The sequence below is a fragment of the Zonotrichia leucophrys genome, chromosome 4A (assembly GCF_028769735.1).
Source record: "Zonotrichia leucophrys gambelii isolate GWCS_2022_RI chromosome 4A, RI_Zleu_2.0, whole genome shotgun sequence".
Taxonomy (NCBI): domain Eukaryota; kingdom Metazoa; phylum Chordata; class Aves; order Passeriformes; family Passerellidae; genus Zonotrichia; species Zonotrichia leucophrys.
The window spans coordinates 8,388,166-8,404,421 of record NC_088174.1 but is presented as its reverse complement, the minus strand read 5'-3'; the positions used below and the strand labels follow the sequence as shown (position 1 = coordinate 8,404,421).

Sequence of the window (16,256 nt, the reverse complement as noted above, 5' to 3'; positions counted from 1 at the left end):
GCATGAGATTGGTATTGGTGTGTGTGTATAGATATATATATGTAAGCTGGTCCAGGTAAACTCATTCTTGGTGGGTTTGCTTGTGAGGTGAATCACAAAACCAAGTCTCTGAGTACTGTTAAGACCAAAAGTAGTCAGATTGTCACTTCCCAAGAGACTGCCTCAATTAATGTGCTATCTGGGGATGGCACAAGTCAGGATAGCTTTTTCTAGGGATAGCAAGAGTTACTTTGTTCCTGATCAGACTCAAATCAATCCTGGAATTTAAATGTACTTGGTTATCACAGCTCAGAAGAGCTGACGAAGATCATAGAAGTGCTAGGAAATAGGATAAAAATAATATGGGCTGGACCAGCAAAAAAAAAGAGAGGCTGTAACCAGCTCAAAACATTCAGTATCTTCACTTCCACAGCTTCTGAATGCATTGTTTCATCAACAAAGTGCCTTTGAAATTCGAGGCACAAGTTCTGCTCTGGTTAATTGGACAGTATATAAACACTTTAGAAACATGCTGGTAGTAGGTTTTCCAGTTTCCATAGGAAATAAATACAGTGGAAAAAATGTTTGGTACTGCAGATAAAATCCTTCATAGTTGCTGAGATTTACAGAAGGGCTTTGATTTGTCTCTTTTAAAGAACACAAAAAGCAGATTTACCAAACCACAAGTCTCATTATATATTGAGTGGGCTTTGAATTGTTGCTTCTCTCTGCAAAAGTAAATGGGAACCACATAAATTTGCAAAGATCTGAAAGGATAAAAGTCCTGAGGGGATATGTCAGACGCCTTTTGCCAAAAGCTTGTTTACCAATATTTTTGTTTGGTTTTATTACTCTGAATCTGGGCATGTTGCATACTTGAAGTGCAATTTTGCTATTAAGTTACTTTAAAGTTGCATTTTAGGGCTCCATATGATTCTGTGAGGTCAAAGCCATTTCAGATATACTCATAAAAATGTCAGTCTTCATATTCAAATAGATAGTTCTGCACATTCACAGGAAATCTTAAAACCTCCATTTTGAGAGTTAGAACTCGTCACTAGTGAAAACAAACTTCACAAATCACATGATACTAAATCTCTGTAATCTTATTATCAATTTCTCAATGACTGAGAGCTGATCTTGGCACTGAGGAAGGTTCACTAGGAGAAGCTCAATCACCTGCTCTAGTTCTGTTCCAGCAGGTGCCCCCAGACATGGCTTCTGTGACTCTGACAATAAAGTGCCATTTCTCTGCCCAGTGAATCATCTGGAATAAAGTGGAGCTTGCCCTGCTTTTATTGCAGCAATGACAAATCTGTTCAGCAAGAACACACCTTTTAGAAGTCACTTCTTTGAGCAGAACTTCATCTTATATTTTCATTGATACTAATGAGAAAGTCATGTTGATTTAAAGGAGAGTTAAAAGTCCAACACCAAGTTTTATTTAGTTTCTCTGGTCACATTATACTAATTTACTAATTAAATATAGTGTTCCACTATTTAGGGATTTAGGATCTGTTTTCCAAATAAAGAACTTCTCTATTGCTAAAATAAAAGGAGTAGTACGCCCAATGAATCAGCAGTAGTTAACTGGAGATCATTTTTTGCTGTATTCACCCAGCATTACTCTGAGACTGTCATGGCTTTGTGCTCTGGTTTTCAAAAAGGAAACCTCAGTTTAGGTAACGCCATTGGTTATGGTTGATGTCTTTGTGTTGTTCCAAGGACTGCGTTCTGGATGGAGTTTGGTTTATTGAAAAATGGGAAACAAGTAACATAATTTCCATAAGAATTCTTTACTACTGAAGCATTTTATTTCAATGCATATTTGTCTTTGAAGGGAAAGCCTGGCAAAGATGGAGAACCTGGTCAGCCTGGTAGGGATGTGAGTAATTCATATGTTTTTAATCCAAACAAACTCTTTATAAGCTTTTCTTTTGATATGGAGAAGATCTGAGTGTGATTATATTTCTCTTTTCTTGAAGGGTTTACCTGGTGGGCCTGGAATAAATGGTGCTCCAGGAAGAGATGGTGAAAAGGTATGCCAGGATTTTTGTCAATATTCCTGTAATAGATGGAAAATTTGCCATCACTTAGTTAATTTCTGCCTGAGTAGTAATTGCATTGCCTTTGCTATTACAGTGTTGAGAAATATTTGCAATAGCTTGTTTATGTAGTGCTGCACAATATCAGAGATGCTCTTAATTTCATTGGTAGGGTGAAAAAGGTGACATGGGTCCCCCTGGTCCTCCTGGAATTGTAAGTTGCTGATCCTTTATTTTGTTGCATTTGCTTGACAGTGTTGTTTTGTTGTAGTTCTTGGCTGACTGAGAGTCCTATCTCTGGGTACAACACCAAGAGCACCAGAAAATTTTTCATACATACACTAACAGAAACAATGGTTTCCTTCTTTCAAGATCAGTTCTGAGCTCTGGGATTTGCTGGGTCACAAACGCAGGCTAGACTATAACCTCAGACCAGCAGGACTGAGTCAGCCTCACTGAAGCCTGTTGTAACTATGTTGGCTTGGCAGGCAAACAGCTTCCTATTGGGGAGTGCTCTTTACTGGAATTTTCCCTGGTAATTCAGTGGAGTGGGGAAAGCATCCTGTCATTGGCATAAGGTTCAAAGTATGTTGAACTTTCCCTCCCTCACATCTCTTTATGATTCCAATGACTCTTTTCTTGGCAATTAGCTTTACATGAGCATGTAACATTTTCAGGTTGTTCCAAGACCAGGCATTGATGCAACAGTGGGACCAAAAGGTAGCAAAGGATTGCCAGGACTTCCAGGAGCCAAAGGGGACCGTGGATTCTCTGGTAGGCCAGGCCCACCTGGCTTGCCAGGATCTCCAGGTAGGAGGGCAAGCTTTAAATGAAATTGTATGCTCAAGCATGTGATTGGGTATTTGGTTTCACAGCCTTTACACAATCCTTTTAACAGAAGGCAGAAGATTTAGAACAACCTTTGAGCTTGATGAGTAGTCTTGAACTTCTGGGGATAATGTGAGGAATTCTGAGCATTCATTGCCCTTGCTGTGGTGAACTGAGGATGCTAATCAGATACCAGCTTAATACTTCTAGGGCTAATCTATCTCATATCACTCACCTATAATTAATATATGTTGTCCATTGCATTACACAGAGAGAGTGTTGTGTACTACATGTCTGGTAGGAGATGATCTGAGTCTACAGTGGGAGTGAGCAGTGACACTTGTATGTGCATTATACATGCACAGAGAGGAACATAATGATTCTAATGATACAGCTTATATATGGGGGGTTTTGTCATCAAGAATTCTTTCATTAGTCCTGTTTTTTGTTTGTTTTATGGGATTTTTTTCTAATCATAAACCTAGTTGTTGAGTCTTAGGTCAGTTTTTCAAACAATCATTTCCAAAAATGTGAAATATGTATCATTGTCATCCTTACAAAAATGTGATGTAAACCATTAAGCTAGCAAGGCACTAAGTCTTTTCTGTCTTAGGGATCACTACTGTTGGACCTCCTGGCCCACCTGGCTTACCTGGTGAGAGAGGACAGAAGGGGGATCCAGGTTTACCTGGGGTTTCTATTCCTGGGCAACCAGGAGTTGAGGGACCACGAGGACCGCCAGGACCACCAGGTCCCCCAGGGCCACCTGCACCATCTGTTGCTCCTGGTAAGTGATGATCACATAAACAGCAAGTAGAAGAGACTAAACAGCTTTGACATTTGCTTAGGTTTGGGTTTCTGTGGTTTGTTTGTTTGGGTTTTTTTAATTCCACCTCCAAAGATGTTGTTTATCAGCAGCTGAGGTCCATGAGATTCTATTGCTATAGGCTCTCCAAGTTGCTTCCCTTGCAAATCAAGACATCTGTAGGAGAACCTTAGGCTTAAGGAGAGGTACAGAATTTTTTCCCTACTAAGAGCTGTGATAGCAGGAGAGTCAAAGGTGTAACTTTTCAGAGTTCCAGTTCCATTTTATAAATATTCTAGTGTGTAGACCACGTGAAATTAGCTTTGGAGTGGACACTTTGGATGAAAGCACTTAGCTTTTTTTTTGGTATAAGGAGAGTAAGGAATGGCAGATGGAATGTAAGAACTGGCAAGCTGTAGTGGAGAGTGGCTAACATGGTTCAGGAAAGAATTTCGTATCTGGATGGCATTGGCATCTGAAGTGTCCTTGCTCTGATGATGATTCATAGGCATGTTTTTATGATATGAGGCTGAACATCAGAATGAAGTGTAGAGATGGAAGTGTGTAGGCTGTGGGAAGCAGTGGGAGATGGTTGAGGTTGTAAAGAATTGAAGATTGTTGTGTAATATCACTATTTCTTTTTGAGATTGAATTACATGTGTGGGTTTTCACCAGCAGTCCTGTCTGAATTGGCGAAATGTTTGGTCTGTGATTATGGTGGGTGTATTAGAATCTCCACACAAATACATTTTTGTACTGAATGCATCTATTTGGTGCTGCTGTCAGTCTAATTCAAATAGATAATAAAACCTCTCCTGATTCTCCTTAGGTGAAGGGTTATGTGAGCAAGGACCACCAGGTCCTCCAGGAATTCCAGGACAACAAGGTTTTACAGGGGAGCGAGGCCAAAAAGGTGCAGTGTCATGGCTATATTTTCTATTTTTCTCCTTTTTTTGAAGCTTGGTAAAAAATGTAAAGGCTGCATTAAATAATGATTAATGGTGCCCCTTCCCAGTAGGGTTGAGTGCAGATGTTTTATGTCTCTGTGTAAGAAAGCTGTTTGCTTTGAGTGTAGGATACTCCTTAACACCTAACATTAAAGCACAGGAGTCTGAGTGGCTGAGGGTGTAACCAATAATGATCTTGAATGAAGTGAAATGGAACCTGAGGTTTATGATTATCTCCCAGGCAGATAGAAACTGTGTGCTTTGTAACAGCCCTGGCCAAGTCTGTTTCAAAATTCATTAATATTATTCATTAATAAATTTGACATTTTTTATGAAAAACAACATTAAAGTTATAAATACAAGACTCCTAATTTGAGCTGGTCAGTCTGCAGTGAGTTTGTTTGTTTGCTAAGCAAAAGAAAGTCATATTTAATATATATCCTTGTTTCCAAAAAGACAACCTTGCAATGAGGATGCTGATATGGGTAAGTGAGAATCTTTTCCTAGCCCAACCATGGACATCATAAATTACTTTAGACATCTCACTTTAATTTTGTACTCACTTGAAAGAAAAATATTTTTTATCATGGAGATTGTAAAGATTAACTAATTAACCTAAATGAAATGCGCAAATATTTCACTGATGAATGTCACATATGTCTGTATGTGAAGGAAATTCCTAAGCTTCTTGAAACAAATCTTTTTTTCCTCATTAAATACTTTTAGTCTATTTTCAAATCAATGAAACATTCCCAATATTTATTTTGCACTCTTGGAGTTTATTTGGGATTTTGATACATGTGGTTTATAGTTGTAGTTAGAAGTGTCAACTACTACTTTAAAAGGGGACACTTTTGCTGAGAAGAAAAAAGTCCATGGTTTTATTTTCTATTTCTGAAAGCCCTGCTTTTGTTTTAATTGTTTTGCACTGTCATAACTACATTCTTATCTTATCTGATATTGGTTGTCTGACTCCTAGCCACCAAAAAGCTTTAGTTTAACTTGCAGGGAGGGGGAGGCTTCTAATTTTAAGCAATAATTATTTAAAGTAGTCACTTTGGACCTGTATTATAGATCAGTAGCAAGAAAACAGTTGTAGTTTTGCTGAATTCTTTTAATATTTTCTAAAACCTCATGCTCAAGTACACGTTTTCAATGCAAATCTTTTTAGGTGACCGAGGAGACACATGCTTCAACTGCATAGGAACTGGAGTAACTGGTCCTCCTGGGGAGAGGGGACCACCAGGACCTCCTGGTAGTCCAGGTAGGGCTGGAGTCTTCACTGGATTGCTTAATATGTTCCATAAAGTCACTTTTTATCAGAGTTGTCTGGGTACAGTGGTCACAATATATCTGTGTATCGTGTACAAGTTCAAATGTGCATTTGTCAGCTCCAGTGCAGAGTTGGTGCATGTTGTGTTTTGCACAGCTGGAAAGAAACAAGATGGGCATGTGTGAAACAAACACTCATTCTTTGAAAATCTAGTCTTTGAGAAATACTCTGTTCAAGACAGCCTTGCAAGCATTCTGCATTTTGAAGGTTTAGGGTCTGCTGTAGATTTAACTGAGAGAGAAAAATCAACTTCTTCTACTGCTATTCCTGGAATAATGGAGGAGCTGGAGCTTTTTAAAAGTGTGATTTTTTTTTTTTTTTTTTTTTGACACTACTGGTTCAACTAGAGTTGCAAATATGTTTCTGCTCAAATAAAAGTAAGATCTCAAGAAAAACCCCAAAATTGTGAACTTTGTCTAGTTTTAAAGCTATTATCAATGAAACATAATGTTTGATATTGCAGCCTCTCCAGATTTATGTTTTTCTTTTACGTTTTTCTGCGCTACTCAGGTTCTCCTGGTTTTCCTGGACCAAAAGGTGAAAAGGGGCTTCCTGGATTAACTGGCCTTGTAGGGCCACCAGTAAGTGGTGGTATTATGTTCTGGTGGGGAAAAGTCTCTCATTTGTCTTGCATGACAGGTAGACCTGTAAACAATAGATTTAATTTATTGTCTAATACATATTTGTTGGTCCATAACTATCCTGAATGCATGATTCATACTGTGTTCCATACTCAGAGAGGGAGTGAAAGAAAAACTAAAATACCTTCTTTTTTTTCTTTCTTTTTGTTTTTTTCTCCCTCAGGGCTTCCCAGGCACCCCAGGTGCTCCTGGCAGACCTGGTCCTAAAGGTGACCCAGGGGATGTCCTGACTTCTCCAAGATTGAAAGGTGACAAAGGAGACCCTGGCTTCCCAGGACCTCCAGGTCTCCCTGGCATAGATGGCACTCCTGGACGAGATGGACTGCCAGGTTTGCCTGGCCCTAAGGGGGAACCTGTGAGTGCCATTTCAGGCTGTCTTTGACTGGATGGGTGTTTTGGGAAGTCCTGCATGCATTTGACATAGTGCAGATGAAAGAACTGGCACAAATGCACTTTGTCTGTATGTGATAAGGCAGGAATTCTCTTCAGTAAATGCCAGTCTAGTGATGCTACACTGAGGTACCTCCTGAATCTGCCAGTGCTCAGAAATAAGCTGAGGCTCCTCTTGGGCAGTGTCAGAGGGTCCCTTCTGCCATTGTCTACGTTTCACCTAAGTACTGGGAGGAAGTAACCAGGTTTAGGCCTGCTCTCTACCGTGTTAGCAAGATGTAGGCAGCTAATGAGAGCTGGAAGGATGGAAACTGCCAGAGAGTTTCAAAGCAGAAACATTGAAACACTTTGCTCTTTAGATAGTAAATACATTATCTTTCCCATCATGCTCTTTCTATTTCCAGGGCAGTGTTGCATTCAAAGGAGAAATGGGTATTCCAGGTGACCCAGGGATACCAGGTCTTCCTGGTGAAAAAGGGCTCCCTGGACCTCCTGGTTTTGGTCCACAAGGCTCACCTGGTGAAAAGGGCATCCAAGGTGTATCTGGCCGTCCAGGGCCTCCTGGTGTCCCGGGTGAGTTGGTCTCTGTGTGCTGTTGAGCAAGGGCTGCAAAGCCAAACTTTGTCCCTTCTCAGAACATAGTGCTGCTTTTTAGCTTTTCCTAGAGGCTTTGTGTGACCTGTTATTTGTGTGCTCCCTTACTGAGGGTCCTCACAGAACCAGAGGGAGGGCAGCATCTCTGCCATGTCACTTTAGGCACATGCCTCACCTTCTGCTCTGACCTCCATGGAAGCCTCTCCTTCCCCACTGACTGCAGTGGAAATGCACTGTAACTACCTTTATGTAGTTACAGTGCATTTGTATGCTTATGTATGCTTGGCTATACTGCAGCTAAAACAGGTTGGGGGGAAAAAAGGGGTTGCTTTGAACAACTTTGCTTTTGTTACTTTGTCAACTACGCAGATCCTAATCAAGTTGTGCTGGTGTCAGCTATGGAAATACTATTCACATGATGGCACCTAGGATGAAGCTATTAAAAAATCACAGTTCAGAAAAACTGTCTGAACATTGAACAGGGCTTCTGAGCCTCTAAGTGCTTTGTGGGGCCTTGGATAGAGAACCTATTGAATAAAGTATTGCTGATATCTGAGTTCTCTGTAAGCTTGGGATGGGACTGGCATTATTTCTGCTTAAAGAAAAACAGAAAAACAACTCCTACTGAGTGATGCATATCTTTGCTTTTTGGTTTTAGGTCCAAAAGGTGACCCTGGCCAAACTATTACAGAACCAGGAGTTCCAGGTCCCCCTGGTCCTCCAGGAAGAATTGGTGATCCAGGTCTTCCAGGTAAAGCAGCAGCTAGATACCCAGGGGATTCGAAGAGCTTTTTCTTCTGATTCTGGATATAACTATGTTGATGTTCTTTTTCCAGGAGATCCTGGTCAGCCAGGTCAGCGTGGTTTACCTGGCATCCCAGGTGCAAAGGGAGAGCCAGGTATTCCTGGCATTGGACTTCCAGGTCCACCAGGCCCAAAGGGTATGTCTGCTGCCCTGTTACTGTATTGTACTGGCTGGAAGAGGGGGCATAAGGGGTCTCTTCACTTTTCAATAGTGGAGTTGACTTCTGTCTCCAGAGTCCTTTAAAAAATGTTTGTCCTAAAGCTATACATCTTTATAACAGTTTCAGAAATACCAGGAGAAAAAACTGCTGAGCTGTTATTAGTCTGTTCACTATCCTGCTCCTTCTCAGTAGCTTACATTTTTCAGTAAACCAATAACATTTTGGTAAAACTTTGGGAAATGAGCTTGAATCAATAAATGATCTCCTAATGCTGCCTCAAGATGTTAATGTTTCTGATGTGAACTGCTTGTGATTTTTGTAAAAGCTCACAGCATAGGGAGTGCCCACTCAGAGAGTCCCAGAGACCCTTTGTGGCAAAGACTGAATGCTCGGAAGTTCTCTCAGCTGAATGGGTACCCCTTCAGTGCTTGGGCTAGCACAGAACTTCTTTTCATGGGTTTTAGGCATGTCTGGAGGAGTTGTTCTAATGCTCTCTGGTGTCCTTTCTGCTCCCCAATCTTCCTGTCATGTGCAGGTTTCCCAGGGACTCCAGGCCTGCCCGGAGCTCCAGGAACTCCAGGTCGCCCTGGGCTGGATGGACCTCCTGGACCACCTGGTTTCCCAGGAGAGAAGGTTTGTGTTTACTATAAAACTTCCCTTAGAGGTTTTTCTGTGTCACTGGGAAGATGATGAGGAGGATTTCACCTCTTGTTCTCAGCTTTTGATGGTGGGAAAGTAAAATATTTTACTTGACATTTTGAGTGAGGATAGTAAAATAGAAATTGAACTCTGAGATGGTGGCCATTTTTAATTTTGTTACCTTTAACATTCTTAGGAGAGGCTAAACCTAGAAAATCACCTTTTACTTTTTTAAAATGTATTTGTTATAGGGAGAGCGTGGATTTGGAGTTCCAGGACCACCTGGGCCCCCAGGACCCCCAGGCATAAAAGGAGTTCAAGGACCTAAAGGTGATCCTGGTTTCCCAGGAAACCCTGGTCTACCAGGCCGGGCAGGATTTGATGGAACCCCAGGGCCCAAAGGTATTGAGAACTCTCCCTGCTTTGTTCCCCTATTGAACTTTTTTAAATGTATTTGTGCTGGGAGGCATGTGGCAGTTAAATACAAGCAGTGCTGACTTTAGAGCCATTACTTCTAAATCAATTTTTCCAAAGCAGACACACCTGTGTAAATGGAAGAATGTGTTCTCAAAAGACAGTTAAGGGAATAAATCTCAATCTGTGGCTCAGTACCTGAAGCTCTGTATTCTAAAGACAAATAATGTTTATATGGGGTAAAACTTTGTCAACAGAGTAATTTTCATTTAGATGCACTGTGCTTCCACATGCACAGTTAGCAATTCATTTACCTCTGCTCTTGACCATGGTCTATACTGACCTTCCCAGCATGCCTGGTTTGCTGGGGAGCATCTTTTGAGTTTGATGTGGATGATAGTGCAATATATGTGTGTGTAGCCTCGAAACAAAAACTTCATGAGGTCCATGTTGAGTGAGGACAAACCTCTGGCCTTGGGAAATAGCCTCTGGAGTGTGTTTTTTTTCTCTCTTAGATCAATATTGGTTTGCTTGCAAGAATGAGATTTCAAGTACAATGTGCAGGGACTCTGCTCTGAAAGCAAATTTCTCTGAAATTAGTTCACTATTTGACTAAACAAGAGTGTTCTTTTAGGTGACCCTGGACCAAGTGGACCACCAGGACTTCCAGGCCCACCAGGCATCCCTGGCATTGGTGGCCAAGGTCCTCCTGGATCTCCAGGACCTCCAGGTCCTGTTGGCCCCCCAGGTAAAACTTACACAAATGGTTCCCATAGGTTATTTCTGGCATATATAAGCAGGGACACAAAGGGCTGAAGGTACAACTCACAGATAGACAGTAATAATTAAGTTTATGTCTCTGAAGGGAGTTTGGTTGCCTTTTGTCTAAAATGACTGGTGATTGATGAAGATATGAACTTGTTAAATCTCTACACAGAAGGGTTCATGTGTATGCATGTACATCATTCTATTCAGTTTGTTCAGGGAAATTCCTTTTCCTTTCATTCAGTGAATGGGCTTGCTGTGCACCAACTCTTGATGTTGCAAATATGTGGCAGTCACCACAGTGAGAACACTTCCTGTGGTCCTCAGCATGCCTTGCACCAAAGCCCTTCCAAACACGTCCAGTTCCAGTATTAAATTAAATATTTCGTTCTGCCATGCCTGTAAAATGTTTGTGTTGCATGTCTGTGAGCTACACTGTTTGAACATGTTTGTGTGTCAGCACTGGGCTTGTCATTGTTTGCAACGCATGCTGACAAAGCCATGGCCAGCTCTAAGACCATGGATCATGGATTGGTTGGTCATATTCAGATCTTTATGAACTGTGAGCTGAGATTCAGCAAAGTGCTGAACTTGAAGGTGGACAAGCACTTGAGTAAACAGACCCATGGAGGTTGAATTCTGCTTGCATGCACAGTGTGGGTCAGGTTTCAATCTGTTTTCCTGAGTGGGGCAAGGAACATGTGGTCAGGGCACCAGCCAGCCTGGGGCGTGCCCGGTGCTGGGAGCAGGGCACAGGAGGGGTTGGCACAAGGCACACAGGGGTGCCCTGGGGCAGCAGTGGGTGCTGGGCCTGGCTGGCTGTGCTGACTGTAGGGTCCTGAGCTGCACTGGAGGCTAAACTGAAACACAAGGACCTGATTTTAGGGTTAGGGGGGATGGATTAGTGTGGGTTTGAATGTTTCATCCAATGCATGTTCTTTTGTCTTCCTGTAACATCTCCTCTGGTGCTAGCCAGAGTTTGATTTTGTGTGACCACCAATTTATTCTGCAAAATACCAATGTTGACAAATGCACAATGATTACTAGAGCTGATGGATTTGAAATGCCTCTATTTTCACTCTTCATGTCTGTACTGACTAATCAGTGTGGCTATTAACAGCATGGGACTCTGAAATCTGGTGCATGCTGGAAGGTCCTGCTTGAGAAATCTTTATTTCCCTTGGCACTGCTCTGTCTCTGTTCTGTGCAGAATGCCTTACATTCCCTTCTCCCATCCCTCATGTGTATTACTAGACTGTTTTGATTCTGATCCTTTATGCAGCATTAGGGTAAAGTTTCTGGGACTCTGTTTTTGAGGTAATTTAGAAAATTCTTGGAAGTCCCTGTTCAGGATTTGCTTCCTCTGCACCACCATTTATTCAAGTAGTTTGTAATAGGTCAACATTTTTCCTTTTTTGAATATGTAACAAATTACTTTAGAATTTACTATGTTGTCTACATTGTTCTAATTATGATGTGATTACTTTTTTGAGACCAGAAATTAGATTGGAATTTATTTCTATTTGAAAAAATATCTTTACCATTCTAGGTATGGAGTTTGTCCTATATATTATGTTCTCTTTTTTCTACTTGATGATAGAAAGTCCTTGAATACAGAGCATGTGTATCCCCTGTCCATCATCTGGTACTGTTTTTTTTTTCTGTGCAAAATAGCCACTCCAGGCACATGACACCAGGATTTAAAGCAGTGATAAGCTGCTGCCAGAGCAGAACACACTTAGAATTAAATAAATGCAATTCCACAGCTTATGCCATCAAGAAAATTCAATCTACCTTTGTTCAGAGTGTGAAGAACACATGATGACATCACTCCTAAACTTGTTCCTGCAGCTGAGAGTGGGGTCACCATTACAGAGTTGGAATTCTGCTGCCTTGGAGTTATTGATGAGGTTTTGGCATGGTGGTGTCAATTATCTCAGACTGTGCCAGGGCATGCATCATGCAGTATACCATCTGTGATGTAACAATGTGTGCTTACATAATAGAACTAAAAGAATAGGGGAAAATATTGAAAGTTTTTTTTGTGTAATAATGAAGAAACATCTTTTGAAAATCCCTGTTTGGAGGGATTTAACAGAGTGTGAGGCCAGTCAATGAGAAGCTGAGTGATAGGGGGTACTCTGGTGTTCAGAAGGGGTCCAAGCCAGTGTCTAGAAATGAGAGTTTTGTAAGAAACATAGCAGAAAAAGCTTGTTCCCCACTTTTCTAGAGAATACTAGACAAGGAGAGACAGGAAAAGAAAATAAAATTAAAATGTACTACCAATATTTGAAAATATGTTTGTGGCTTCTGCATACAGAGATGGATGCACTTTGAAGAAGATCTCCAAGTTTCCCTGCAGTCTGGTTTCTCTTAGCTGCATTAGCTTTGAATTCTTTGTATTTAGATCTGTTTTCAGTAACTTTAGATAGATTTTTTTTTTTTGTCTTTGTTCTAATCCATATGTGCTTTATTTTGTTTCCTAACTTAATGACTATTACAACTGCTTACTGCTACCTGTCTCAACTTCCTGATGAGCTCTAACTCGTTGGCTTTTCAACCTCAGGTCCCCCAGGTACTGTGGTTTCTTTACCAAAGCCTTTTCTTAACTTGAGATTTATGAATTCTCCTTTTTGGTCAGCTACATTTTCAGAGTGAGCATCTTCACTGACTCTGTGCACTGGAGGGAAATGAGCCACCTGCTTCCTTCATTGCCTTGAGCTCAGGGTCATTGGCGCTGAACAATCTTAAGCATATCTTGACAATTATTATTTTTCATTTAGGGAAAATACAGTGCAGTGCAGAATTTTGCTAACCTTCAAAAATATTCAGCTGCTGTTACCTTAGAATGTAGGAAAACTGAGTAATTCATGGGCATATGCGAATGTGAATACCTAATTTTAAAATACAAACGAGTCTACTAAATTTGACTTTTTCTTTTAATATCAGACTTAAAATATTGTTGAAGAGAGTTGTTTTCCTTTTGAGATTTGAATTGCATTTGCTGCATCTTAGTAAAATTTTAGGCATGTTTCTTTTCAGGAGAATTTGGCCTTCTAACACTTGGAAGCCATTAAAAAATAATTGGTTTTAGAGGAATTGCAGGGTTTTCAGCAGTATTAGGAATGGATTGCAACTAAAACTATTCCTACAGTATACCCCATCACACAGATCTCAGCCTTTCCTGATTTTTTGCTAAAAGGTTTTGTCTTAACCACATTGTCTAGGGCTGCAAGGCATTCCAGGGGAGAAAGGGGATCCAGGTCCTCCAGGCTTCGACATTCCAGGTCCTCCAGGTGACCAAGGAGCTCCAGGATATCCAGGACCCCCTGGACTACCAGGGCCTCAGGGTTCACCTGGGCCCCCTGGCAGGGATGGAATACCTGGATTTCCAGGTAAGTTCATGTATTTTACCTGTGGAGAAAGACCAAACTGCAGTTACAGGTGGTAAGCTCTTTATGCTTGGCCATGCCAGCTTAATGTGCTTAGGTGTTTATCCTACCTATTTAAAGTTGGATATATGTGACCATTACACCTCATACTTAAAAAAAAAAAATGTAACAAGATTTGTTGCATTAAAATCCTTGTTACGTTTTCACTCTTCCCTCTAACTTGATTTAAATATTTCATACGTTGTTCTTTTTCATAACTTTCAGATATGGCTTTGATCATCATTGTTATGATACTTCTCTAATTTATTTTGTTATTGTTTTCTAGTCACTGCTCTAATTAAGAGCAGAATTTGTTTAAAGAAAATCATGATAAATGCTACTTAGTTTTAAGCATTAATTTCCTTATTCTAAGTGTTAGACTATTCAGTTAAGCTAGTCTGTTTTGGCCTTTGAAATAGAAATACTAAAATTGAATTTTGATAATCTCTTGGATAGAGGGAGCAATACAAAAGATTCTAGAAGTAGTGTATACTTAATTGTCTTCTTGCCTTTCACTCAAGTCAAGTTTGTTCCAACTAGTATTTGTGTTTCAAACCAGAGAACTAAACCTCTTGGAGATATAAACATACTTTCTACCGTAGCAGAGCAGTGCAAATTTTCTTCTCAGGACCTAACTGGAAAAATTGCCACAATTTTCAAGTGTCATTTTGTCTGATATTAATTTATACAATAAATGAGTGCTTATAATTCCCTTAAAACACATGTGTGCTGGTTAATAAATACCATAGAGATCCAGGGAAGCAAATTTAAGGTGCCTGTTAAGTTTTGAGTTTCTATTCAGAATGACAATGTGGTTGGTTCAATGCTTTTAGGTGCCAAAGGTGAGATGGGTGTCATGGGAGCTCCTGGTCCTCCAGGGCCTCCAGGAACTCCTGGAAGAAATGGTCTGCCTGGCTTGAAAGGTAATATTTGTTTTATTCACCCCTGAAAGGGACACAGAATGATGTTTTCCCTCTCCTGTGTTGTAATACTAACATCTAGATTTTAATTTCTCAGACCTGCCTAAGTTATTGTCTTGTTACAGTGCTGATGTTCAGAATTGCTTTGCGTTTTTAAGCCATGGCATTCAATCACTATTTAGTTGATGTCATGAATTGTTAGCTATTTTAGAAACATTTCCTTTGGATTGATGGCATTGAAGTAGGGCAATATTTCTGCAGTGTGTTTTGAAGCCTGCTTAAAGCAGCAGAAAGAAGAAAATCAGTAGCTTAGAGTTATGGAGTCATCAAGAATTAGCTATATAGGTATCAGAGTCTCTTCTCTGCATTTTCCCAACCCCCTTGTTGGAGAAGAATTTTGAAGGAGTTTGGTAGAAGAAAACCCAGTTCACCTCTCCAGAACAAGGAGGCTCTGAATCCAAAGGTGCCATAGCTGTTGTGCTGGTAGCACAGCGTGGCTCAGACAGGCACAGCTGCTTCCTCTGCTGCCCAGAGCTGGCAGACACCCCTGTGCACTCCATTCACTCAGCTTTGTTCCAGGCTAAAAGTGCTGTGGAGCACCTTCCATGAACTGCCTGATCATTGAGTGAATTCCAACCTCATGAATAAATCATGGAATGCCTATGTAAGACCAAGCATGACAAATACATTGGCCTACCTTTAAGGATTATTTTTTCCTTTTGTTGGCTGTACCTTCTGTAGGTAATAGTGGATTACCTGGTCCACCAGGACCTCCTGGACCAGTGGGGCAGAAAGGCATCAAAGGTGAAGCAGGTCTGCCAGGTCCACCAGGAACACTTGATCCCAAACAGCTGGGAGCAAAAGGAGAAAAAGGCGAGCCGGGTGTTCCAGGTAAGGAACTTTGCATGTGGGTGTGGGGAGGTGCTTGTCCTCTACACATACTAGTGAGCTGTGACTGAATCCATTACTATTCATTCATTCTTACAGAAAAAAAAAATAATTTGGAATATAGATGTGGTTTAAGGGTCTTGTGTTTAGGCTTTTTTAAAAGGGATTTTGTGACCAAGTTCCTTTTTATGATTAGTCTGCCGTGTCCTTGCTCATTAGCTGTTACTATTATTTGGCACATGGCAGTTTTGTAATAGCACTAAGATGCTTTGAGCAGGATTACAATTCACTCTTCTAGGAGTTATTCCTAAGCATGATGAGAGAGTTTTCATAGCTGCTGTCCTGGCTGCATTCCTGCTGTCTCAAAGGCCCTTCAGTCTTTGCCACATAGAATGAAGTTGCTCAGGTCATCTTCTCATGCACCCCCTCTGTATTCTCCCTTTGAGTGTCTCTCTGTACCACCTATGAGCTGAATGTCATCTCTGTGTGTGTTTCTGCTTGGGAAGTTGGCAGCCTGGAGGTCTTTTTCAAGTCTATGTTCTGTCGTTCTTACTGGCTTCTCCCTCCCCCCCCCCCACCAAGGGTTCTGATGTCTCCTTTGAACTCTTAATTTAGTCTTGAAAGGAGTAAAAAATATTCTACCCTAGAGAGAGCCAGAATGCTTTTCCCTAA

General features: G+C 40.9%; 1 protein-coding gene across 2 annotated transcripts in view; it reads left to right on the top strand.

The window, feature by feature from the left end:
* The window catches only part of COL4A5 (collagen type IV alpha 5 chain), a 74,353-nt gene that overhangs the window by 36,039 nt on the left and 22,058 nt on the right, over nucleotides 1-16,256 (top strand). For both annotated transcript variants that reach the window (XM_064713326.1, XM_064713323.1), the window contains exons 16-33: nucleotides 1,820-1,864; nucleotides 1,965-2,018; nucleotides 2,197-2,238; nucleotides 2,702-2,834; nucleotides 3,466-3,639; nucleotides 4,487-4,570; nucleotides 5,776-5,868; nucleotides 6,448-6,518; nucleotides 6,742-6,933; nucleotides 7,373-7,541; nucleotides 8,221-8,313; nucleotides 8,399-8,503; nucleotides 9,063-9,160; nucleotides 9,418-9,568; nucleotides 10,215-10,328; nucleotides 13,573-13,740; nucleotides 14,610-14,699; nucleotides 15,438-15,587. In XM_064713326.1, the coding sequence (XP_064569396.1) occupies nucleotides 1,820-1,864; nucleotides 1,965-2,018; nucleotides 2,197-2,238; nucleotides 2,702-2,834; nucleotides 3,466-3,639; nucleotides 4,487-4,570; nucleotides 5,776-5,868; nucleotides 6,448-6,518; nucleotides 6,742-6,933; nucleotides 7,373-7,541; nucleotides 8,221-8,313; nucleotides 8,399-8,503; nucleotides 9,063-9,160; nucleotides 9,418-9,568; nucleotides 10,215-10,328; nucleotides 13,573-13,740; nucleotides 14,610-14,699; nucleotides 15,438-15,587 (2,026 nt within the window). The remainder of the gene's footprint in view (nucleotides 1-1,819; nucleotides 1,865-1,964; nucleotides 2,019-2,196; nucleotides 2,239-2,701; nucleotides 2,835-3,465; nucleotides 3,640-4,486; nucleotides 4,571-5,775; nucleotides 5,869-6,447; nucleotides 6,519-6,741; nucleotides 6,934-7,372; nucleotides 7,542-8,220; nucleotides 8,314-8,398; nucleotides 8,504-9,062; nucleotides 9,161-9,417; nucleotides 9,569-10,214; nucleotides 10,329-13,572; nucleotides 13,741-14,609; nucleotides 14,700-15,437; nucleotides 15,588-16,256) is intronic.